Raw genomic sequence first — 25,126 nt, forward strand, 5'->3', positions numbered from 1 at the left:
GATTAATATTACTCAAATTTTGAATACTCTTCAACTTGAATTTTAGATCCAACTATAATTTGCGTTGTCAAGGATCCCTGAATATAAAATACTTAGAACATTTTAATTTTCTTTGTTCGTTTTAATGTTATAGTCCTGAATGGTTAGTCTTGACTGACGCACCTCATAAATAAATGGCACGGCAAGGGGTTAAACTTATAATTTTACATATTTTCAAAGCTACGAATTTTCAAATTTGCATTCTTTCAATCGTACGTAAATTAAGCCAAGTTAAATTTTGAATTAAGCTAAATATAATAGTCGAATTGTAAAATGTTGAAAGGGTATTTGAATGCTCCGGGATAATGGTGATCGAAACACGACGAGTAAATCCATCGGAACAAGAATCGTTTTGCGAAGGATGATAAGAATAGAATGTTTCGAAGCAGTAAAGAAGTTGAATGGCTCGTAAACGTGTAACACGCGTGCACAGAATCGAAACCGAGAGGCCCCCTCATCCTTCAGGCTATGTGCATAGTTCGGTGTGCATAGCTTCCGCTCGGACAAACAATTCTCTGCCTACATCTGTCGGTTTGTCTGTCCGCTCGCCTACGCGCCGACACGACGTTTGCGCAAACACTTCCTAGATAAGATCCGACGTACACCCTAGCAGTTGACTCCGAGTCAATGAATTATTGTTAACGGAGATAAATACTTCTTTCCCGGCGACTATTAAATAAAGAAGCGAGTTAATGAAACTACGAAAATAAAACTACAAAAATCACGTTTCGAAATTATTATTGCAATTTTATTGTAATGTAAAAGTTTCATCGATGTATAAGAGAAATTTCGTTTACCTTTTAACAAGTTATTATTGCCAAGTCAAATAATATTTGTTCGCTGCCTTCTCGTTCGATTTATCATGGATAAGTACGATATCAATTTCTTAACAGTGGGACAGTTGTTCAAATAATTACGAGCGATATCGTGTATCTCGTATGGTGATCGAAAAGCGTTTCGAAAGTTGAATCTGTTTGCAGATAAGAAACCCAAGAACAAACAGCATCTTGTTCCGTTCGCAAACAGGTCGCGTGTACGTTTTAAATAAGACAACGACATTTTTAATACCGAGACACGAATCGACCTCGAAAACATTTGACTTTTTTCGATAACGAGAATTTGTTTCGGTAGAGAGGGGGGCAAAGGGGAGAGTATAATTTATCGGTATTAAACATAGAGGTCTACCTGTGATACTGAGTCTGAAGAAAGTTGAAGTCCTCCTTGATACGATCGCACAACTCGCCGATCGAGAATTTATATTGCTGGCCAGGCTGCGGTGGACCCTGAAACACGAAATAAAACGATACGGTCAGCTCATCCGGCGATCAAACGGTTTTTTGTTCGTCGAAACACGCTAGCCGCTGTTGGCTTTCGCAAAAACCGTTTCCAAGAATGAACAACCGAATTTTCACGTCACGAACTTTTGAAAGTACTGTAAAAAGAACAACTTCGAATTCCGAATATAACTTGTTTACCGTTTTGTATTTAAAATACGAGCAAAATTTTAGAAGGTCGTTAACCCTGCTTCGAATCGAAACTGGTCCTGGAAACTTTAAAAATAATATACGTTCATGAGTATTGAAAAGTGTGATCTACTCATCGGCTCTATTAAAAGTTAAAAAATAAATTGATTCACAAATTATAAACTGAGTAAAATGATACTAAAATAAAAGAGCTCCAGAGTATCTTAAAGCGACTAAATTCGTTTTACAAGACTGGTGATTAAGTTTTGCGATATTTCCTCAAAAAATATAATTATAAGTTGCTTATAGAGAAAATGAGGTCAAAATGTAAAACGATAGGATTAGAATAATTCCACATCCGATTTATCCACGAGCAACGTTACTGCACCTTCCTCGTGTCATCAAAGTGCTGCGTCAGAGCTTCTAAGAGAAGCCCTCAAAGCTTCGACGTTAAGCGACTAAAAGGTTACCTTTACCTTTCAATGACTCTACTTGATCTTGTTTGTATCCATGCAACTTTGAGGAAGAACCAAGACAATATTTTCCTTTGGTATTATTAGCGAGTCTTCGCCTTGTTCCAGCTCGCACAAATGATGCTGTATGGCTGGTTGAACAAGTTTCCTCCCATACATAAATTTTCAAGCTTCGTTTCGCTTTGGATCGGTCGAATTATATTCTCAAGTCTACGCTTTATATCACAATGTCTTATATTGCAGATTGAACCAATGCTCGAGTACGAATGACACTCTTTCATTATTGTGTATAGGATTTAGGACCCATGATAGATTACGCATGTATCACCCTGCGTTATATTAGTATTGTATATTACGTTCTATATGTTATCTACTATCTGTGGTATCGACACATGTAGACAAAAATATCTACATCTTTAATCTTGAAAATTTTAAAAATGAAAATGTAAAATTTTAAAAATTCGTCATTTTTATACGTCGAATTGTTAAGATACTCTTTCCACATATAGCACCTTCACGTATGTTACATCAACATGTGATATATGTTACATCGCATTGTATACGATATCACTGGTACCAAAGTTTCCACAGCAAAGCGTACCATGTAAGAAACTCTTGCCAACTCAGCTCATGCAACCCCATGCGTGACGATATAAGGAAAGTATATCGCAATCGTAAGTTCACCGATCTAATTCGCAAACAACAGGATAATCGAATTTCGAATGTGAAGAATGATTCTCGGAAGGAGTGAGACGTGTTCGAAGCGCAATCGGACGTCATGATTGCGTACGGAACGAATGGTAATCCTTCGATGTGCCGGATGCACTTGTCACGGCCCACGTAAGCAGCCACCTCGAGGCGTGCACACGAACGCAGGCGGCATAAGCGGCGGAAATCGTGCCGCTGCTTTGGCTTCCGTTCGCTGATTACGTATCCAGTTTAAATCTCCGCGTCTCTCTCTCTCTGCACCCTTCTCTCTCTACTCCGTTTTCTCTCTCTTTTTCCCTCCCGCAACAATTTCAGCTCGTAAAAGCTCGGCTCGAGGAAAAAAGGATTCAGGAAACACTTTAGATGGAAATCGAGTCTGGTACCGCGAGAAACATTGTTTCCTACCGTTCCGTTTCGTTACGGATATTACCTCGCCGAGTGTAAAGATGTAACCAACTACCGGCTACCGTTTCGAAGGATAATCGACTCAATTACACCGTGTATAATCGACTAGTAATTATCGTTAATTATCGACGTCGATGCGTTAGACAGCTTGTATTATTAATTATCGTCGCGTTTCTCAGCCAACTGGGAAGGAAATGTAGCAACAACCTGGGATCCTTTTTTTTTATTCTCTTGTTACTCGTGATGTAACAAAGCTGATCGAAACGGTAGACGGTCATGCGAGTATTTTGCAGCTGATATTTCATGTAATCCACGTAGCTTCGTTAACGCGCTCGGTCTGGGACATTTCTCAAACTTCTATATAAAGATCCGGAATAACAGGTGGATCGTAGGCATGATATAGCCAGATCGTAAATTAAAACATTCCGTACGGACACTGATCGATCTCGAGGCACTCGGGAATGTTTACCGAGTTCAGTTTCAGGAATCTGTTTTAATGTCTCGCGCGAAGTGTATTGATATGCAGATTTGCAAATTCTCAAACTCCCATAAATGCCCAGACCGGTTTCTAAATACTAGGAACAAATTCGAAAATCTCCAAATTGACAAGCGGTTAAATTTAACAATGAAGATCGACGATACGAGAGAGTACACCGTGATTAAATTCGGCCTACATGCATATTGCACACCGTCTAGACGGAGTAGCGATTTGGAAGCTGATGCACGGAGTGACGAGGTCACCGACAGTAAGGTGATTTATCCGATAATGGGATCCCATAGTTGTCGGGATGGCACTTGGTCAAGCGTATCTCGAGACACGGTCTGACACGAACGTGTTAATCGATAACCTCCGCAGAAAGAAGCTCGCTTCGATGGAAACGACGAGAAAAGAGACACGAATGGTTTTCAGTGGTGGCAGTAACAACGGGGGCGGATTTTATCCGGCAGTCAGTGACATATCGGCTATCTTACGAAATCGTTCTGGCGATCGATAAAGAGAGGCGACACGTAACCCGACGTCGTTGCCGCTTTTATTCCCGGTGAAACAACGGGCACCGAGGGTGTCAGGGAAGAACGGAAATAGCGGGGCAAATTCGGTTGCTGCGACGGCATTCGAGAGGCCGATGGAAACCCACGCTTACCGACTTTGGCGGCAGCTGTACCAGCGCCCACGACCGTAAAAGCCACATTATTACCGGTAGTACCGCTGCTACCCACCTCCGTATACCTGTCGGTAATAACGTTACGAGCGTGTTATCGATCGTTTTGCACGTCGTACCCCGCAAAACGGATACGCCACGACGGCCTCGTAAAAGCTGAAATAGTTCTCGCCTTCTCGTCCCACCGATCCTTTCGGATCGTTCTCTTTCTCCGTTCTTCTTCGCGACCTATACACGCGTCACTCCCTCGCGCTGCTTTTAATAAAAACGCGAAAGTTGCTCGCGAGATACAAACAACCGCTCCGAGAAGCTCGGAAACTCTCGTACTACCCGCTGGGAGATTAACGTTTCCCAGACTTTTTGCGAATATCGTGTCTCGGTAATTGCGACAACAACGGCTTTGTTGCGCGAGTGAACTAGGGAGAGAATTAACGGTGACGCGAACGGGACCAGTTGCCTAAGAAAATTAGACCCAACGTCGATGATAATGGAAATGTAATTCAAGTTAAATTACACACGTGGGAAAAATGGGGAAAGATGCCTTGAAGGATTGATACATCGCGTTTTTTCACGTTACGTCATATACGATATTAATGGTTTCGCGTTGTTAGTAATGTTAATTTCGCGTGCAGTGTTTGACCCGTCATGAAAGTAAACTCACGAAAAGAGTTTATTAGTTGAGTGACTTGAGGTTCAAGGAAAAAGCATCGAATAATTTATAAACAAATACTTGTACACGTGTGCGTTTCCACAATAGGTACAACAATATCTCAGGGTTTTGTTAAAGCTTACAGCAACCAAAGGATTAAAACAATGCATCGCAAATATGCGGTATCAACAAATGTATTCACAGCACAAACAGCACAGAACATGAATTCGTGCAAGACCCAGATTTGTACAGTTTCCTCTGAATAAGGATACAAATGAAACTTAATGATTGAATTTCTGAATTCTCATTTTTCATGTACAAATTTTTCCACTCCCTAGATTCCCAGATGTATGTGAACTAAAAAATACACAAATTTCCAAATTTTTGTATTAAAAAATCTCAAAATATCTAATTCGTAAAAGAGGGCTAATTATCGACAAGGCTTTCACCAAATCTTAGCGAAGCAAAATTTGTTTTAGTACGAGATGATAAGGAACACTTGGTGGCAGTTTGATAAAAGGTAACGTTATAGCGCTTATGAAACGAAAGCCAGGCTGCAACTTAACTAGAATCGATAACGCGCTTATCAGGTTAGCGTGTGATATTTGCTAGCTAATGCGCTGGTAGTCGCGAAGCCGTCAAAGGCGACACCGTATATCTCATTTGTCGGTTGTCGGTAGTGGAACGTATCAACGTAGCTGGCCCGAAACGTGTTACGTAGAGAAACTACGGTTGTCCGAGTGCTAGTGTATTTTTAAGCGACATCGAACACGTGTAAACGCGCATCGACATAGAATGCATCCGGTTAACGGGCCTCCTTAAAGGCTGACCGCTTCGAGGCTCGCAAGAATCGACGGAGGCACGCGTTGCTGATCGGCAGAATCGTTGATCCCATTTGTTCGCGCAAAGCCAGTCGCGGTCAATCCAATTAATTTATTGGCTTTCGCCGCGGAGCATCCGTACTCTCTCGGTGGACAACGCTATATACTTAACCGGCCACGAGCTTCTATCAGTGGACATCGGGGTAATACGCGCGGCGCCAAGCCTGCGATTACGAGCACTGGGGGACGATTCTGTCCTCGGCAATCGTGTCATTTTATGCATACTCCATATTTTCTAGCCAGGATTTTCGTTCGGAATTGAACTTTTTGTGACTGCAAATTGGTTCCTGTGCTCTGGGAAACAATTAAAAACTTGAAGATTGATGAAATTTTTAAAAATTCTACAAAATAGCAATGTAAATAAAAAAGATAGAAATAAACCTTGAAGGAAATTTTGAAAGTAGAGATCACTGAACTTGTGGTACCGTACGTGAAAGTTGAAGTAAAGGAACTCGTTGAATGGGCTATTTAAAAGGAAATCATATACGATAGATATTTATACCTTTCTTTATCGATCCGCGATTAAATTTCTCCCAGAAAAAAAGGTTAATAGCTTTTAGATTTATACTTAGTATCTCATTTGGCAACAAGGTGTATTATTAAATAGCAACAGTACGTTCGAAGAACTAATCGTTGTCTTCCGTTTTTATTTTACGAAAAATGTACGATGAGTTTCAGGTTCGAAAAGAAAAGACGAAAGAAGTATTTAGCCTCCTTTGAAATTTCTCGCGAGAAGTCTATCATTCGCTATAAATATGCATGATATCGAGTGTTTCAAGGTACTCGAGCGATCGTTTCGATCGCGTTCGCGCGGACGTCGTAATTGCGAGAGCTTTTAACTTTTTGTTTAATTATTACGCGGCAATTATGGTAATTAAATTGTCGGTACGAGCAGTGCTTTCTCCACGGCACGGTCCGTTTAGCCCTGTTAATATGTATAAAGCTCGCTCGACTGGCTCGCTGGAGAGCGGCTTATCCAGAATCGATTCGCGAAATGATTAATGTATCTTTAGCGGTTTGACGCGCGTGTTTCGCTTTCACGGAAGAGACGGTGCGGTGTCGAGGGACACCGCACACGGATAGAGGGATAGAGCGTGGGAGAGAGAGAGAGACAGTGCCCTTAACTCGGCCGATAATGCATGCTGATAATCGAGTCTTTAGTGGACGGGGCAAGATCGATGGAACTAACGTAATTAGGCGCGCTGATATTCGCCACTTAAGCGTACTTGAGTGGCTGCAAACGCAACTGATTGGTTCTGTTGCCGCTATCGGACGTAATGCGAACCACGACACGCTCACCGGCCTTCTCTCTGATGCATAGATAATGCACTTTGTACGGCGTCGAGTTATTAGAGTTGCTAACAAACATTACCCTCGAACGATCATACGACAAGTATTTCCTATCACCGGACTCGTTCCGTTACGATCTCTTGCGGTGAGTCTGATTTTTCGAATCGCCAAGCTTTTTTTGCTGGCTACCAGCCAATAACGGCATAATGGAGCTCTAATTAACTGCATACCTGGATACTCGGAGCACTTATTATAACCCGAACTGCGATTCGAGAACCGGCTATGAACACGATATCCCGATTCGTGGTTTCTTTCGTGATTACTAGGCTACAAATCTTTCTTACGTACTTGAACTTAAACGAGCGCAACCACTGGCTATGTAGACTACAATTATGTCTGAATTACACTTGAACTCATTTTCAGCTCTTAGTGCTAATCGTGTACTGTACAATGTACTGAATATGTATACCGCGAATAATAGTATAGCAGTCCAGTTAGTAAAGTGATAGCGGATAATGAAATAATATAAAATCTAATATAAAGTCTGCCTCACATAAAGAAGATCATTCAGTAAAAATATAATACCGTTCTCCATATACTTTTGATCCATAATATTTTAAACGAGAGATCTTGGCAAAGATATCGTGTACAAAGTGTTATTGAACAGGCTGTAAATGTACATATTTCGAAAACGACGTGCCGGGAAATCCTGAGACAACTACTTTTTTCGGAATAAACGAAAGGGGAAAACGGGACGGGTAAGAATAAACGAGACGTTTTGTACGGTTCGATGGGTTCTCTCCGTCGATGAACGCGAAAGAAATCGCGTTGTATCCGTTGTATCGACTCGTGCTTCGTTTCGTTCTTATTCGATGCTTCTTTTTACGACAGCACCGGTAAAGCGTCACGGGGATAATGAAATCGACGAAACGAAAAATACGAGCGACTTTTTCTTTATCGGATCTCTGAGATATTTCAACCGTACGTATCGCGATATTAATTCTTTCCCGTTTCTTCCACTGTGAATTCTTTTTTTATGACGTGCGAAGCTTTTCGATGCCGGCAATTACTGATACAAGTTCCGGTGCGTGCTCGAGGAGTGATGGGTATGATAAATCTTACATTGTCATGGACAGAGCTAGAGGCGGAAATTTCTTAAAATAGACAATATGAGAAAGGGACTTTCACGTGGAAATTTGCACGCGTGAAATTTGATAAGTCTGGAAATAGGACAACGAGAAACGAGGTGTTGAAATATTAGAAAGTGAGAAATTAAAAAATGGTACTCGAGAAGTATAGGAAATTGATAAATGAAAGACTGAACTAATTGTGAAATTTAGAAACTAAGTAATCCATAAATTTATAAAGTACGTAATTTATAAATATAAAAATGTCGAATGAAATATTTAAACTGAGTGCAGCGAATGTACCCTTTACTGTTTCAGTGCAGCGTCGCGGCTTCGCGATTCAGCGAAAGTCAACGAAAATCTGGCAATATCGGAAAAACAATTTCTCGAAAGTTGCCTCGCGTGGTGCCGGTGCTGTTCCAATCGATCGCGCCACGATATTAATTCTTTTTCGGTGGTCGCGGCCGTTAGTCGCCGATTTCACGGCAGTTTTCGGTCCGCGCGTTGGTCGAATACTGATCGCGTTATTGCGATTGCTCTCGATCGAAAAAAAAGAGGTGATCGCGGAGAGAGATAAAAGAGGACGGACTCTTTGTGACGTGAAAAGGGGTTGGGTTTATCGGAGGGGTGGGTCGAGATATCGGATAATTAAATCGGCCGCAGAACGTAAAGGACACTGATTGACGGGTGCCGGCTGCGCTCTCTCATCATTATTCGTCGAAACGACATAATTCGCGTTTCGCTTTTCGACGGAAGTTAATCACATTCTCCGCTACCTTTCCGCGCTCCCTCGTGGCTAAACCACCCCTCCTTCTCGTTCCCGGTTTTATTCGCTGTAACGCGATGAATATTTTAAACCACGAGGAAAAATGGATTTTCCCCCGCCGCGTATACCGGTGATTTTTCGTCCGAGAAATCAGTCCAATGAGTACACGGGAACGTGCTCGGTCGCTTTATTATTGATGCGACTACCGTGCACGGCAAACAGCGCGCAGGGAACATTTTTACGCGGTGCTTTAGCTTGATTTCATAGGGACAACACGTATTTATTACTCCTTTATTTGATTCGCGTGTCGATCAGCCGGGGAACAATATTGGCTCCCGTCAGAAAAATCTGAATTTAATCTTTCGCTGCCTCTGATCGGACCACCTGTTTCCAGACTTGATTTTCAGTCGCTTTTCAAACGCGAACAACGACAAATGTTTGTTTTTCGAGGTGTACACGCGCAAAAAGTTACCAGACAGACTTTTTTAAAGGCGCACCGATGATGCTGTCTCTACTAATGGTACTAACTCTGCTAGATGGTATTAACTCTTCCTATTTGTTCGTTGCCTTCGGTGTAGTAATGTTTGCTAGTGCAGTTCCTGCTTTTGGACCAGTGGTTTCCAACCTTTTTACAAATGTACATCGACCAAATAAAAATGAACAAATGTACTACCACGTATAGTACGTATACTACATCAATCTCCAATAGAATACTTATGCAAAATATAAAATAAGGTCAGTATCACTAATTAAGCAAAAGAATTATACTTCCACTTTGAGTACATTTAATGTCATGTTACACTAACCCTTTGCGCTCGAACGTAATGTGACTGTTTGCAAACAGCAACTTTAAAACTTAATTAAAAAACTAAATGAATTTTCCTGAGGTTATTATTTCTCTACTAATAATATCCACTATTGTTTCTCTATGTTTATACATCACACGTGTCATATTATAAAATCAGTTAAAAAACGCTTATTTCAAATTATTGTATTAAATAAAATGGTGACTGAGAGTCACCCCTCAAAGGGTTAAATTTGGTAGCAATTTTGTTTCCCATTTAAACCTCTCCGTAAATCATTTTTATTTCAAACGGGATATTCATTGAATATTAATATTGATCGCCGATGAATATCGTGGAAACTTTCACTCGACCCGAACAATCAGGTTGCATGTTTTATAGAAAATACAGTATATTTTAAGACAACGAATATCTGTGAATGGAAACGATCGCAGCTGTACGGTTGCGTGCATAAAATAACAATTATAACATGGGAACAGCGTGTTCATATGCGAGTGTGTGTGTGCCGTATGGCGGTGAAATAATAAAGAATGTGGAATTCCGACAGCGAGAAAAACGCGACTTACGAATCAAATGCATGAAACGTATTTCACGGAACGGATATTAACGCAACTGAAAGCGAACAAGCGTTAATACAAATGGAAAAATGTTTATTGGATTCTGAAATTTACGTGTAACCGTGGAGAACACGGTTTTTATCTATTCAGACGCGCCGTGAAACGAGAAAGCACATGCACGCTTTTATTTAACAGGTGCAATAGAATTCTTCTGTTGTCAGACATGCAATCTGAATGCAACTTTGAAAATACTTGTTTACGATACAAACATGAAGATAGGATTATATGAATATTTAAGATCTTGTGTTAACCTAACCTTCGCTCATAAATTTGTAATGTTAACTGTTGAGGTTATGACGAAGGTGGGATTATTTAAAATGAAACAAACAGTTTAGAATACTGAACTTTAATATTAAAAATGTGTGAAACAGACTTTGACCAAGCAAAGAACAGTCAAGCTGTCCAAAAAAGGTCAGCAGTAAAACACAACTGCATAGTTGACCTGGGATTTTTCCCGGCATAATTTACAACCCTAATAACGGCCAGAACCTTACCATATTTGGGCATGAATTTTCGCTTACTTCAACATTAACGAGTTATTTTATAAAATAGAATGGAATCCAGATGGGAAAATTGTAAAGGTACCTCGATTAAAATTCGAGACGTTCTATCGCGACTGTCCCAGAAAAGTCGGGCAGAGTTTAAGGGGCACAGGCGTCCAATAAAATTGGACGGACGGAGATCGAAAGTTTCGAAGAAAATCGCAGTTAAACTCGAAAAGACGGTGCGGAAGGACAGAGTAAATGGAGAATGACAGAGAAGAGGTTCGAGAGGCTGGCGGTTTTCCTCGTACCACAAAACCACCAACACGTGGCGCGGATTCCGAAACCACCCTACGACCAGAGCCAACCGCATTCGCCCTATAACCGGACCAACTTACAACCCCGTAGTTCGAAAGCCCATCCGTTGGTCAAGGTCTTTGAGGCTCGTACGTGCATTTCAGGGATGAAACGCGCGTTTCAAATATTCCTCGTGTTGACCCGACACGTAGCTACCACTCGCTTCCCGTATCGTTTAACATGCATTTACAGCAGATTCATTTAAATCGAAAAACAAACGGCGTTCGACATTGCTCGTGAATTGTAATTTAACTTTAAAACGAACGGGGAAGACCGTCGATTAATCGGTGTTCGATTTTATAACTTCTTCGTTATCGTCGCTGCCATTCGAGTCCGTTAAAAGAGCAGAGAAAATTTGAACGAATTGGAAAATTTAATTATCTCCTGTATCGTTGATTTTTACGCCGTTTCGAACGTCCGACGATCAAATTGAATTAAAACGGAGCAAAAATGATATCGTAACATCGTGTTCCGTTCAGCGTGTATTCATTAGATATCCACAGATCGTAAATGTTCATCCACGAAAATTAACACGCATAAAGCTGCACCCTTCGAAAAATCCCGCGCATCTGCCTCAATAAACTACTCGTAACTATCGGATCCTCGTAACGAATATAAATTATGCATGAATACAAATTACAAGTTCGTAAACGCGAAAGTACTTTCATCGTTCCTTCTTCCAGCCTCGTAATTTAACCATCCAATCTCGGGCTGGATTAAGCCGGTTGATCGAGATATCCCATCATGAAATACCGCTTAATCATACGTCTCAGTTTCATCGTAATCGGTTGATCGCGTTAATTCCAGTCGCTCCGATTTCCTCTTGGACGATCGCGATGATATATCCCGGTGCATCGAAGCGAGAAACCAAGATCGAATCGCGATGTCTTACCCAATACGGATGTAAAGATATATTTCAGACATTTCGGACTCAGTTTCAGTCGGGTTAAGTCGGATGCGTTCGGACGGCTGCCAGAATACGGACTCTTAGGTATGCCAATTATGCTACAGAGAAATCGAAATTGAAGCGATATTTGATCCGTGAGTGTGCGGTACACTTACGTATAACAGACTCTCGTTAAATTCCTATTATGTACTGATGAATACTACTGATAAATTTGAAGAGAATTTCTAGATTTTTGAATTGGTAGATTTGCAATTTTTAACGCCTTATGACTTATTTGTCAGGTGCGTCAGACAGAACTGCGTAATTAAGCTATAATATTAAAATAGACAAAAAAATTGAAATGTTATTTCAATATGTTATTATTCAATTGTTGACTATGCAAATTATAATTGGACTTGAATTCCAAATTGAAGCGTATTAAAAATTTGAGTAAAATTGATCACGGCCGAGGTACGAGTGCGCCATGAGTCAGACTCGTCAAAATAGTGCAAGGGGTTAAATTTGTAAATTCTGTAAATTTGTAGATATGTGAAGAATATAAGTAGAGATAACCCGTCGATTTGATCCGAATACGATGGTAGAATTGGCTCGATTTGGGTCGGCATTTTCCTCGGCAAGTTCGATTACCCGGCATCTCTACTTAACAAAGAAAAGCATAGAATCGTATTGTCGGGTCGTGAAGTCGGGATTCAACGATCCGCGGTTTCCCTATCCGTGAAAGTAGTTTCTGGAGCGAGGAGACACGAGGCGTACGCTTCTGCTCCGACGCTCGAACACAAACGGATTATCACCGTTTGGCTCGGCAAACCCGAGAGCGGCACGAACGAACACGGAAATTATGCAACGCGATAACAGTTCCCTTAATATCGCCAGACAATGTGCCTCAAGATTTGCATGAAGTAAGGAGGGACAGACGGGAGCGAGAAAGAGAGTAAGACGAGCGAACGAGCGACGAAAGGAGGGACGAGGAAATAATACACGCCTCGTCGAGGACGGTGTATCTTATTGATCATTATGATTATTCCCTGAAGCAGACTGTGAATTCACCCGGGGACTACGGTGCGCGACCGACATTTGCATAAGCAATGCATTTTGATTCGTAGACCTACATTGTGAGCGGAACACGGAATGACATAAATAATGCATGCCGCGATGATCGCGCGAACCGTGTCTATCGCGGAACGAGAACGATTCTCGCGCTCGTAATTCTTTGGTATGCACAAGCTTGTGCCAACCCTGGCAAACCGTACGCGATCCGTTCTACGCCCGTTTCGCGATAATTGAGAGATTTTATTCGCGCATCGATCCGACGCGACGCGACGCTCGATACAACGTCCGCGAAACGCGCCGCTTCCGCTTTTACCGTCGCGTTTACGAGCCTCTATTGCTTCCGACGGAAATATTTCATGCGTTGCGCAAACGGTTCCGCTCGTACACTTTTTTTTAATTATGCGGGACAGCGTGACACGCGAATTCCATACGGAACGAACGTTCGATTATCTTTACGATGTGTTTTTCATTAAAATGCGACGTTCGCGGTATTAATTTAGCTAGCTCCGGTAATCGAGTTTCGTTAGAATTCAACGGTCATGAATGCGCCCGCGGTAATCGTAAATCCGAATGGAATCCTTTATGTTTCATATTTTTGTTATTACTTTTCAAACGAGTATTTATGGACTGTCCCGACCTGTTATTAGTCGCTCGCTTTGTGCAAATCTGTCAGCTCCATGAAACCGCTACATTTTCTTCCGATATTCTCGTGAATAATAGTTACGATCAGTAACCATTTACTTTAATAAAATTAATAACTGTGTTCTTAATTGCTTCCATTTTACAGGGGTAACAAACATCTCTAAATTCTAATACTTCAATATCGTCAATATCCTCATTTAGCAGCGTTAAAGTAAAGGCTTATACCTTTTTAAACCCTACAACCTTTACAGTTATTGTTTAATTAGGGTCTGTATTCCAGGTATCGATACGACAGTTTATGACAGTTCTTCCGCCATTCATATCCCCTTCAACAAAGCAGTGTCCTAGCATACCTGGCTCTCCCCATTCGAATAAGTCTACATCCCCGTAGACTGCAGTTCCGATACGTCAGGCAGAATAAACTGTCAAAAGGTTACGACACCCCATAGATTCAGTGGCACAGCCGGACATATCCATACGGTAAATTTCTTTTATTCTCGGTGCCGCGGTTGGCTCACAGTTCGAAGCGACGTGAATCGAGCTGAAAACACCTGACACACTCGGAGCAGACACACGCGCAGCGAGTACAACGGACACGAAACCTCTGTCTTTCTCTTTCCACCGTTCTCGTTTTCCCTTTGACCGTCTCGCTCGTTCCGGCGAGCACTCGTGCAGATCCGTCGATAAGAGGCGGCCGCGGCAGTTTAACCCGGCGAGCAATTAAGGCGATACGATCGGTGCTCTCGTGAAATAACGTCACACTGCAGAGAGCTGGATACGTGGATAAGTGCTACCTCTGTGTTCTCGTCCCACCCGTTTCTCCTCTCTTTTCCTCTCGCGCCCCGTCTCTCTTGCTCCGCTCGCTTCGGCGTGTGCATTCTCTCTCTGCCCTTTATCTATTATGCTGCCAGTCGCACACGCGCGAGTACACGCCAGCCGATGCGTGTGCGTTTACACGCATGCTTTGCATCGCGTTTTCGCGTGTGCCCACCGCGACGCCCGATGACAGCGACGACGACGACGACCAGCTGTGCCCGCTTCGTAGGACCGCTGCGCGCGGCCGGCTTAACATAATAACACAGCACCGCTGACGTTTATGCACTCGGTGCCGGCCGAGTAAATGCGCCGTGGAGAGACTGCTTGCTTGTAAGCCCGACACCGACAGGCCCTTTTTTTCTCCTCCTGCTTCTCTACCCCGCCCTGCTCTCTGGCTAATTAAAGTTAAACACAAATTACAACCGGTTGGCAACATTTCCGTGGCGCAGCACGGCGTTGCGTGTCCGTAGAGCTCGATTGCCCCGGAACCGTAAGCAGCATGCTTCTACCGTATTTTCTCGGTGATCGTTCCGTGAACGGCACACGAAACGCTCGTGAACATACGACCTTCTGCTTTTACGAATTAGTCGACCGTTTCGACGCTTCACCCTCTTTCTGTCAAGCGTTTCCGAAATTAACACTTTATTACGGGGCGAGTGGAATTGCTGTGCAGGTGGAGACGCTTACTTTGTATCGGTGATAATTTTACTCGAAGGGTGTGCAACAGCGTGCACTCGGCCACTAATTGACGCGATAGATAATTGATTGAATTTATAAAAATTTGGGAATTCCGGAATTTCAGAATTAACGATAAAATCTGTAGAAATCTGATAAATTTGACATAATTCAGCGGCGAAGCGTTAATAATCTTGTATACTCGTTACCGAGATAACAGACAAGGTTTTTAAGCATCCTCAAAATTGCGAGTAAACGTAATCGTGAGCCGCTCCTCGAAGGCAAAAACCCCCATAATCCACGCTGTAAAGAATGAACAAGATCAGTAAAAGTAGTAACGTTGTTGGACAACAAAAGCTTTCGGTGTAAAAAAGCGGAAAAAGAAAGCAAGCGAGTCGCTGGTCGTGACCGTTAAGCAAAAGATAACAACGAGAGCACGGAAGGGAAGAGCTTAAAAAAAACACGTGGAAGCGGAACGAAGATTAAATGAACAGAAGCCAGGGAAAGCGAACAAAGGACCTAAAGCAACGGTTCGTCTACTCCGAGTGGACCAGGTAATTACTGGCCGAATCTCCTCTGTCTTTCCCCACCTCTGACGCCTATCTTTTCCAGCCATCCTCATCCCATCATCACCACCACCACCATCCTGGTCGTTTTCTCTTGTTCCCGTTGAGAGTTGCCGCGAAAAAGCTGCAGGAGATAAAAGCACCACGAGAAAACTCCGCCGAGCTACGCCAATGGGGCGCGGTACTTTAGCGACACAAAGGAAGCTCAAATATCGGCCAACTGTCGTAGCCTGGTGCCACCCAACCCCTGAAACGACCCCTCTCTTTCACTGTCCGCTTCATACCTTTTCTTGCTCCAAATAGGGGAGCGAAAAGGAGGAAACACAGAGAAAGAGAGCGAGAGAACGAGCGTTTCAACAAGAGCTCGACGCGGTACAAAAGCTGTACGATAATAGAAAGCACAGCAAGAACCACCCTGCTAGTTCGGTCACCTAATCTGTTACAGTCATAAACCCCATTTTTGTCCCTCCGTCGTCGCCCTTTTACGACCAACCAAAACTAACCCCACTGTTAACGTATACCTATACAGGTTCGAGGACGCCGTTTATGTTATGCGTCAAGTCAAATCCTTTCTGTGATTGCTTTCGACTAAGGGCGCATGTCGATCGATCTTCCCTTTAACTTTGCTCCTTTTGTTCGTTGCAAATGGTGCTATTACCAAAACACGTTATGCAACATTTTTATTTCAAAACTATAAATCATCGGTGTCAACCATTCGATGATTTCTTTTTAAACCAGATATTTGTCGTGTTTTAAATAACTTGGATATTCCAAAAGAATTAATAATATAGAAGAAAAGGAATTGCACGTGTTATTGGCTCTGGAAAGATTAAACGAGCGAAACAATATAAAATCAAACAGTTTTGGCCCCCCTTAACTTCTTCCCACAGTCGCAACACAACACTCGCTTCATCTCGTCAGGCTATAAGAGCCGGTACAATGTTTGAAGGCAACTTTGCATAAGGGTTGACTGCGCCAGGGGTGAATATGTTACAATTACTGGCAAACCGAACGACGGGGGTACTTTGGGAAGGTCTGGGGTTCAATCCCCGACACTTACGTACAATGTCACCCTTCCTGATCTCCTGGGATCGAGATACCATCTTTCTCTCCTCTCTTTTTCTCCCCTGAAAGGGAGCGGAAAAAACCCACGGTCGAAATGAAATTTCTCGAGTAGGATGGCCAGACGGCATCGTTCCCGCCGCCACTTCCTTGCTGGGTTCACGATAATCTCGTTATCTGACATTATAGGGCGGACTCACCCCCATGTTCTTCCCCTACGAGGGTGCGTGCGGGCAATGAAATTCGAGCACGCGGCGAAATCATTCGAGAGCATCTAAATTGCGATTCTAATCGAGCACGCGTGTATGCGTGCGCTCAACGATGTGTATCGCTGCCCGTAAATGCAGGATTTATGCGAATCACCGGCCACGATTTGTCGAGAAGCGAGAAATCACGAAACTCTTTGCGGAGACTCGCTCGAGCGTTGAATACAACTTGTCCGTAACTTTATGTCCGCGGATTCCTCGAGTGCATTGTATGCACACCTTCCTAAAGACTCGGTAACGTCGTAATTTAGTTACGAGAGTACATGTTAAATTATCTTTTCTAGATAACGGAGTATCAGTTGAAGCGTCTTAATGAGAAATTTTTAAACTTTCAACTTCTGCACAGTACGAAATTAACCACATACAATTTGCTTTAATACTTAAACTTTGACTAGACGTGTGGGATTTAATAGACTGTAGACGTCCATAATATTGTACAAAGTACTCTTTATGCACCTTTATTTTCGGAATACAAAAATGTTTCACTGTAATTTAAAAAACATAAGTCTGCATACCGATCATACCGAAATATTAACGATGTAGATTATAGACTGAGATGTTTCTATGAGATCTGAGAAGCAGTACGGTCAAAGTCGTGAGTCAAAGATTAATTTTAAATTGCATTCCTGCATTTTATGCGGTATCGCGATCAAGTGGCATGATGAATTAAAAGGAAAAAGGATTATTTAAGAACTAGTTAAGTGACAAAAAGAATAAAATTACCAAGGACGAAGAGTCCTTTACTTTAATGGTTAACAAGGAATTTCAGTTAAAAGAATTCAGTCCATAAAAGCGTCCGTAATCTTGCATACTCATAAAACGGTTCTCATTACGACTGGTTCCGAGAAAAATCCGAAGCACGATAACGTAAGAAGAAAAGACAAGTGCGTCGAAAAAAAGCGCGGAATAAATAATAATTACGTAAGCTGTATCCGTTTTGGTTGAAAGCCAGGCGAATCGGTTTTAATTGTTTTTCTATGTCCAGACTGATCGTTAACCTGTTTCTCGGGGCTATGATTGGTCGAGCGGAACCAGATAAACGTGCAAGCGTGACAAGGAAGATAGGGAGAAAAGTCTTTCGTGTCTCCTGGATGTCGAGCCATTATCGAAGCTATCTCCCGACAACGGTCGTCCGAGGGTTTTTAAGAGCGTGGCTGGCCTTTATCTGCGAACAAGCTGCAGCTAATGTAGCTACGCGACGAGCTCTGGACGACCCGACTACTTTTTCTTATTATTATCTCTCCGGTTGACTTCGTGGCCTCCTCGGGGCCAGAGTGAAGTGTTCGAGAAAGGAGAGGAGAAAAAACAAACAAGAAACGAGATACATCTTGTTACCGTGGCGCGGACAAGAGAACGAAGGACTTTACGTTCGATAGGCGCGAGAAACGAACAAAGAAAGAAAAAGGGGACGTGGAGTGTATGGTCGATCATATTTCCTTTCATTCAATGTTTTTTCTGAAGCGCGACCGAAAGAAATCTCATTGCGAGAGACAGAAAAAAAAGCGAAACCCGATCTATTCTTTTTACCACGTCGAATATCTCGGTTTCGAATTACGCGAAAACACCGGTTTCGTGGATTCTCGTTAAACTATCGATCACGCGATCGGGGAAAAAACGTGTTACCGAGTGCGAAAAAAAGCTATCGTTTTTTTTACACCTTTTATGAAGCGCGACACGTAAAAAGCGGGTAACAAGTTTCCATTCATGTCCATTCGAAAGAACGTCATTCAATACCATGATTCTTGTATGGAGATTCGATATTCGACGGGATGTCAGATTTTGTTCGCGCAAAGTAGTAAATTATGATGTTCCATCCTTTAACGTATCATCTGCCACTCATAAATGTAACGGATACGTATCATTTCGTGATTGTATAATTCATCAAAATTGAAGCGCGGAATTTCCATTATGTCCAACACGTGGATTGCATTCGAGAAAAAAATCGATACATAAATTCTCGTTATTAAAATTATTAACGATATCGATAAATATGGATGTAGCGATTACCGTTCAATTTTAAGCTTATGTTAGACTCATTTTGAAATTCTACCTTTATAACGAAAGTGGTACAAACACTGTACAATACAATTATTAAATTTTTCTTTCTGCATTTACAAATTTCTAATTTTGGAATTTAATATTTTAAGACCGTGACGATTTAAGAATACGGAAATACAGAAACTCGAATCACGTCTCTTCAAACCAGAACACTTTCATAAGAAAATTTCATTTCCTCCAAGTTTCATATAAGTCCGCTCCCGCAAAATATAACGAAGTTGCCTTGGACAAAAAAGGAGTTTCCCCATTTCATTATAAACCCTTAACCCGTTTTCATTATGGACGTCTCATTTGATATTCAAGCACGTAATGAAAGCAACTCATAAACGAGCGTATATGCACAGAAGGGGGATTCGTAAAAGACCCATACGATTTTATCGACGCGTACACTCGCATTTCCTGAACGATGTTCACCGATGTACACTTCTTCCTGCGGGCCAGGATTCTCTGTCGGCAGTCGACATGCATGTTCCGCTCTTCGGAAAGTTAGCGAAGCGTGCGCAGTCTTGTAACGTTGGTAGCGAATACCAATATTCGCTCGAGCAACTGCGAAGCTGTCTGCTGAAATCGTATTGTGTGCGCGCTTGCACAATCTTCCTCTCCGCGGGCTACGTACGCGTCAAGAATCACTCGGTTCGTCGTACACCGTGGCACGCACAAAGCCCGAGCAGGTGTGCGTGTACACGAGCGTGTGCACGCGAGTACCTGCATTAATCGCACGCGCGCATGGAATCTTTCAGCGGGACTATCGCCGACACCATCGCCATATCGAGGCGAACACTGAATCGCTAACGGTAATTGCTGTTTGCGATACATAATAATTTCATTGCCCGTGGAAACTCCTGATGAAACTTCGATCCGGGAAACGGATAAGCAGCGCTAATTAATTTTTCAATTTATGGGTAAGAATCACCAAGTTGTCTTAAAGTCAGCGAATCGATGTAACGAGATACGAACTTTGTATAATTTTTTAAGTATCAAAAAAACAGGTAAAATGACATTTTTAGGAAGAGAGGATTTGAGAGTTCGGATTCGAAAAATCTATCGGGTAAAGCACGTGACGGTAACATTTGACAGAATTCTCGATATAAGCTCGACAAAGATAATCCTTTAGCGTAACTCCCCGGATTAGCTTCAACACCGATAGACCTTAGACGAGATTGAACTCGGTACACTATCGGAATCGTGTTAACACGTACGAGCACGTATCCCCAGCCCGTATACGTAGACGAGCGGTGGAACGAACAGGTACATTGTTAAATCGTAAAGAACGAAAGAAGAAGCGTGAATCGGTGAAAGGAAATGGAAGAGGGAGCGAGAAGAACAAAGAGGCACGGAGAGAAGAAGAAGACAAGGTAGCCATAGATGGGATCGAGCCGGTAGTATACGGTAGCCGCCATGTATATCATTAACCTCATCCTCGTTTTTCGCCTCCTACTCGTATACCCTGTTCCATCGCTGCCACCTTCTTTCTCCCGACCTCTGTGGCGAACGTGGGTCTCAACGGTCCGATGGAACAGGAATGCGGTGTCTCCCTTTCGCGCCCATGCCACACGCTCCTCGTCTCTCTTTCTCTCTGTATCTCTCTCCCTTTCTTTCTTTCCGCGAACGACCTTTTCTCTCATTTCGATCCGGTACCTCCTTCGTCTCGCTCTTTCGTTCGAACGATCTCGTTCTTGCCGCGGACGATCCGTCCTGCTTCCTCGGTGACGCTCACCGATTTTCCATCTCGGTTGGTCCGCCTGCTGGTAGCGACCGAGCCAGCATGCACAAACGAGTAATTAACTATCTCCGTGTGGGACACGTGTTCCCACCGTGCTCCCTTTGCTTCTCCTTCCATCTACACTCCGCGACAAAATGATACGACACCCCTGCAGATTTTTGCCGTTTCGATGTATCAAGATTTCGTGTACGCTAGCGCAAACATCCTGCTCTGGTAATTTTACTGCTCGGGTTTCGAAATTCGTGTCAAGGCTTTGTTTTATGGAACTGCAACAAGGACTAACGGCTACTGAATTCTTTGAGAATTACTAAAAAATAGTGATTTATGTGCTATTGTACGGCTGGGTGCAACTCATGCAATACTTTCATATTTTCAAACTTCTACATTGTAGACACCGTTACATGTCTCTTAATTGTCGAATTGCTAAACTTTTATATTTCTTTCTAAATAATCTTCCAAATTTCCTAACTTCCCCAATCTCTAATTCTCCAAACTCATAAGTCAACGTGAGATTTGCTGACTGTACGCAATATTGTTCCATCGCGTTCGATTTGCGGACCATTAATAATGTAAGGGTGGCGTATCATTTTGTCACGGAGTGTATTCAGCCTCGTCCCAGCTTTCTCCGTCTTCTCTCTTCTCCTCTGTTTCTCTGGTCTCGCTCGGACACGGTGTCCCCGAACCACTCTGTTTGCACACACGCTCTTATGTTAATTCGGCTTAACGCCCCAAAGCCCTCGAGAGGAGGGTCGCGGCTCGCTTCCAAAAATTACGACCGATCACGAAGAGGGACCCCCGAGGTGGTCACGGACGACCTCGTGGAAAATAATAGGGAGAGAGAGGGAGACTCGTGTTGTCAAAAGGGGGAAGACGACCCTCGTATACGAGGGTCGCTTACCGGTTAGGGCTGGCAACGATTGTCGTTGGAATACTCGATGAGTGGTAGCGAAGACTGGATTAGCTTGGCCCACGGGTTTCACGTGTGACTTGACACCACGACCGTAAACAGGAATTTGATAATCCGATAGCAACGCGTGCTTTGGGAACTACCCTTCGTCGACTCATTTCGAACCTCAAATTCTGTTTTCTTTTTTTCACTATACACTCTTGATGTAGTGTAAGATAATCAGGAATATTAAATGGTAAAGGGTGAGGTTTACCAAATAAAATAGTGGGCGCGATTTAGAAAATATTGAGTTGTTTTATTGTTGACTTTTCACGATAAATGCCAATACATGAGTGTCTTCCTAGACACGATCTTGTCTTGAGGACACCCCCGTTAGCATGGCTGTTAGGACACAAAAGGCACATGGCCTGTGTCGACCGTTCGTCGATTTCTATTTCCTAACAGTAGATAAACGAAATGATTTATAGAATTCTGATTGCTGCATCAGTCACATGACATTCTTGGAATTTTCATCGAGGCAATACTTATAAATTTTTAATTTATAAATCTGTCGGTTTGCATATTTTTTATCTGCACATTTAAAAACAAGTATATCCATAAATTTGAAAATGTATGTAATGATGCAAGGACGTGAATAACGTGTATGAAAGTCAATAGAATTATGGCAATATGAGCGTCCGTAATAATGAGTTGCAGTCGAACACAAAGGAAATGCAAATAAAGCAACTTGGCTGTATTTAAAATGATTAGGTCGAATATTATCATACTTTGTAAATTCACGTTACTGCAGAGGCCATAGCTGATTACTGCAGTAAAATGCAGTCGATATTGTAGCACTTAACTTTTCAATTTTTAACAAAATACTTTAGAATATACATAGTAAAAAATTAATAACACGCTACATTGGTCAAACCCATGTAGGCTATTTCTGTTTGTCATATTTAGATAGAACACACCGAGTATGACAAGGCGTATCTAAAAATAAAACTGTTTAAGTGCTATATAATGCATCGGTGACGATGCATCGTTACCATATCGTTAACAACGTTGAAAATTTTCTGAATATTACCATTTGGTTGACTTAAGTGACCGACGACCTCCACGATATTCAAAGCGTTAATCATAATTAAAATTTCCTTCCTTTTAAAACGATATTGCAAGTCACTTCTAAAAAAAAAACACACTCGAGCCACGGAACTAGAACGCGACAATTTATTTCCAACGGGTCGATATAACGAAGAATTAACACGAATTCAATTCAATTACGTCGGTAGGAAAACGGCGAGAACTTAATCGGTATTCAAATGACGGATTAAAAAAGGGCGAACGGAAGGAAGATGGAAATGTATAATGAAAACAGGAACGATAAAGGACGACCGAAGGAAAAAAGCTGCAATACGTTCGATTGCCATTGTGCAATTCACGATAATGTAGTAAACACACGGCACGCAAGGATAAGCGTGTTTTTTTTACCGTCTGTCTTTCCATCAGCGGTAAACTATTCTCTTGCATTTTCGTGCCAATTTTCCTATTATTATGAGCGGTAAGATGATTGGCCGAGGGCAACGGCACTGGCGTCGTTCGGTCGCGACCTCTTTCCCCATCCTTATTCCCCTACGACACTTTAATGTTGCAAGAAACAGACAAGGGGTCGTAAACTAACCGTTAACTGTTTGTGCCATTGCCTCGAAACGGCACGCGATCGTTCGCGAAAATATTGTCGAGTCACTCGAATATAATTCGCAAATTTTCCTTTTATTGCTCAATTATTGCGATCGGAGTTGGAAACGGATGTCCTTGAAAATAAAAACTTTTGTAGAACTTGGGAATTGTGTATGTCACAATTTATGAATCACATAAATTTGTTAATCTGCGAATTTATAAACTTGCAAGTATATTTAAAAATTCAACAAACTTGCCCTTCAGGAGCAAGAGATCTTCCTGATCTCTTCATTGTTTTAAATGTTGCTCCTCGAAAAACACTGTTCATATTTTAACAGAAAGAAAAAGAAAGAAAATCTTCTTCACAGAAGAAACGTCAGTAAAAGGCCATAGGAGGTCCATAAAAACCGTTTTGTAAAAAATATAGATTGCTTCTCGGTAAACTGTTTACGAGCCTAAGAATGTTAAGCGGATTTATGCTCAATAGGAGGAATTTTCTTGGTCTAATGTTAAAGTAAACTTTCACCGAGAAACATGACCATCGTCTTTCGTGTAGATTTTATAACGGTGTTATGTTAATCAAACAGTTGTACGATGATAGATTTAAAAAAGAACGGAGTACATAGTCCGGTGAATTTATGATGCCTTTGGACAGTGAATAGAAACACATGGCTGAGAGATGATCCAAACACGAAGCAACACTTTGGTATCGCGTAGCTATCGAGCGGCAGAAGGCTGTTTAGAGAAGCAGTAAACACGAGAAGATAGCAAACAAGCGAACGTTTCACTAGCTTCGAGATTGGAAACACTGTCGTTGAAGGGTCTCAACATGAAAAGATACAAGAGACTTCTTTTTCTTGGATAAACAAGACATTTAACGCAATATTCCGACGATGTATTACCCCTGTGCATTCGAAATTTTTAAATTGTCTTTGGAAGTCTAGAAATTGAAAGTCGGTAAACATTAGAATTGTGGGTTTGGAAATTCGGTAATTTCAGAATTGGATCTTTGGAAATTTGGCAATGTTAGAGTTGGGGGTTTGGAAATTGGAAATTTCAGAATTAAACCTTTAGGAATTCGGTAATTTTAGAATTGGGAGTTTGGAAATTCGGTAATTTCAGAATTGGATCTTTGGAAATTTGGCAATGTTAGAGTTGGGGGTTTGGAAATTGGAAATTTCAGAATTGGACCTTTAGGAATTCGGTAATTTTAGAATTGGGGGTTCGGAAATTTAGAAATTTCAGAATTGGACCTTCAGGAATTCGGTAATTTTAGAATTGGGGGTTTGGAAATTTGGTAATGTCAGAATTGAGCATTTGGAAATTTGGTAATGTTACAATTGGGGGTTTGGAAATTTCATAATTTTAGAATTGGACCTTTGGAAATTCAGTAATGTTAGAGTTGGGGTTTAGAAATTTGTTAAAGTTAGACTTAGGGGCTTTGGAATTTGGTTATTGGACATTCGGAAATGTTCTAATTTGAGACCATACAAATCTGGTATTTTACAAATTTGAAAACTTAGTATTAATTCTACATGTCCAAATATAAAATCCAACATCCCCATCCTAATA

At 41.9% G+C, this 25,126-nt stretch overlaps 1 protein-coding gene across 6 annotated transcripts in view; it reads right to left on the bottom strand.

Moving 5' to 3' along the window:
- The window catches only part of LOC100875385 (protein groucho), a 123,271-nt gene that overhangs the window by 86,911 nt on the left and 11,234 nt on the right, over positions 1-25,126 (bottom strand). For 5 of the 6 annotated variants that reach the window (XM_012291273.2, XM_076532070.1, XM_012291271.2 and 2 more), the window contains one exon: positions 1,225-1,322. The exons of the other annotated variant lie outside the window; for it this stretch is intronic. In XM_012291273.2, the coding sequence (XP_012146663.1) occupies positions 1,225-1,322 (98 nt within the window). Of the gene's footprint in view, positions 1-1,224; positions 1,323-25,126 lie in introns of those variants that run through there. 6 annotated transcript variants of the gene reach the window in all.

Source organism: Megachile rotundata, chromosome 5 (assembly GCF_050947335.1).
Source record: "Megachile rotundata isolate GNS110a chromosome 5, iyMegRotu1, whole genome shotgun sequence".
Lineage (NCBI taxonomy): Eukaryota > Metazoa > Arthropoda > Insecta > Hymenoptera > Megachilidae > Megachile > Megachile rotundata.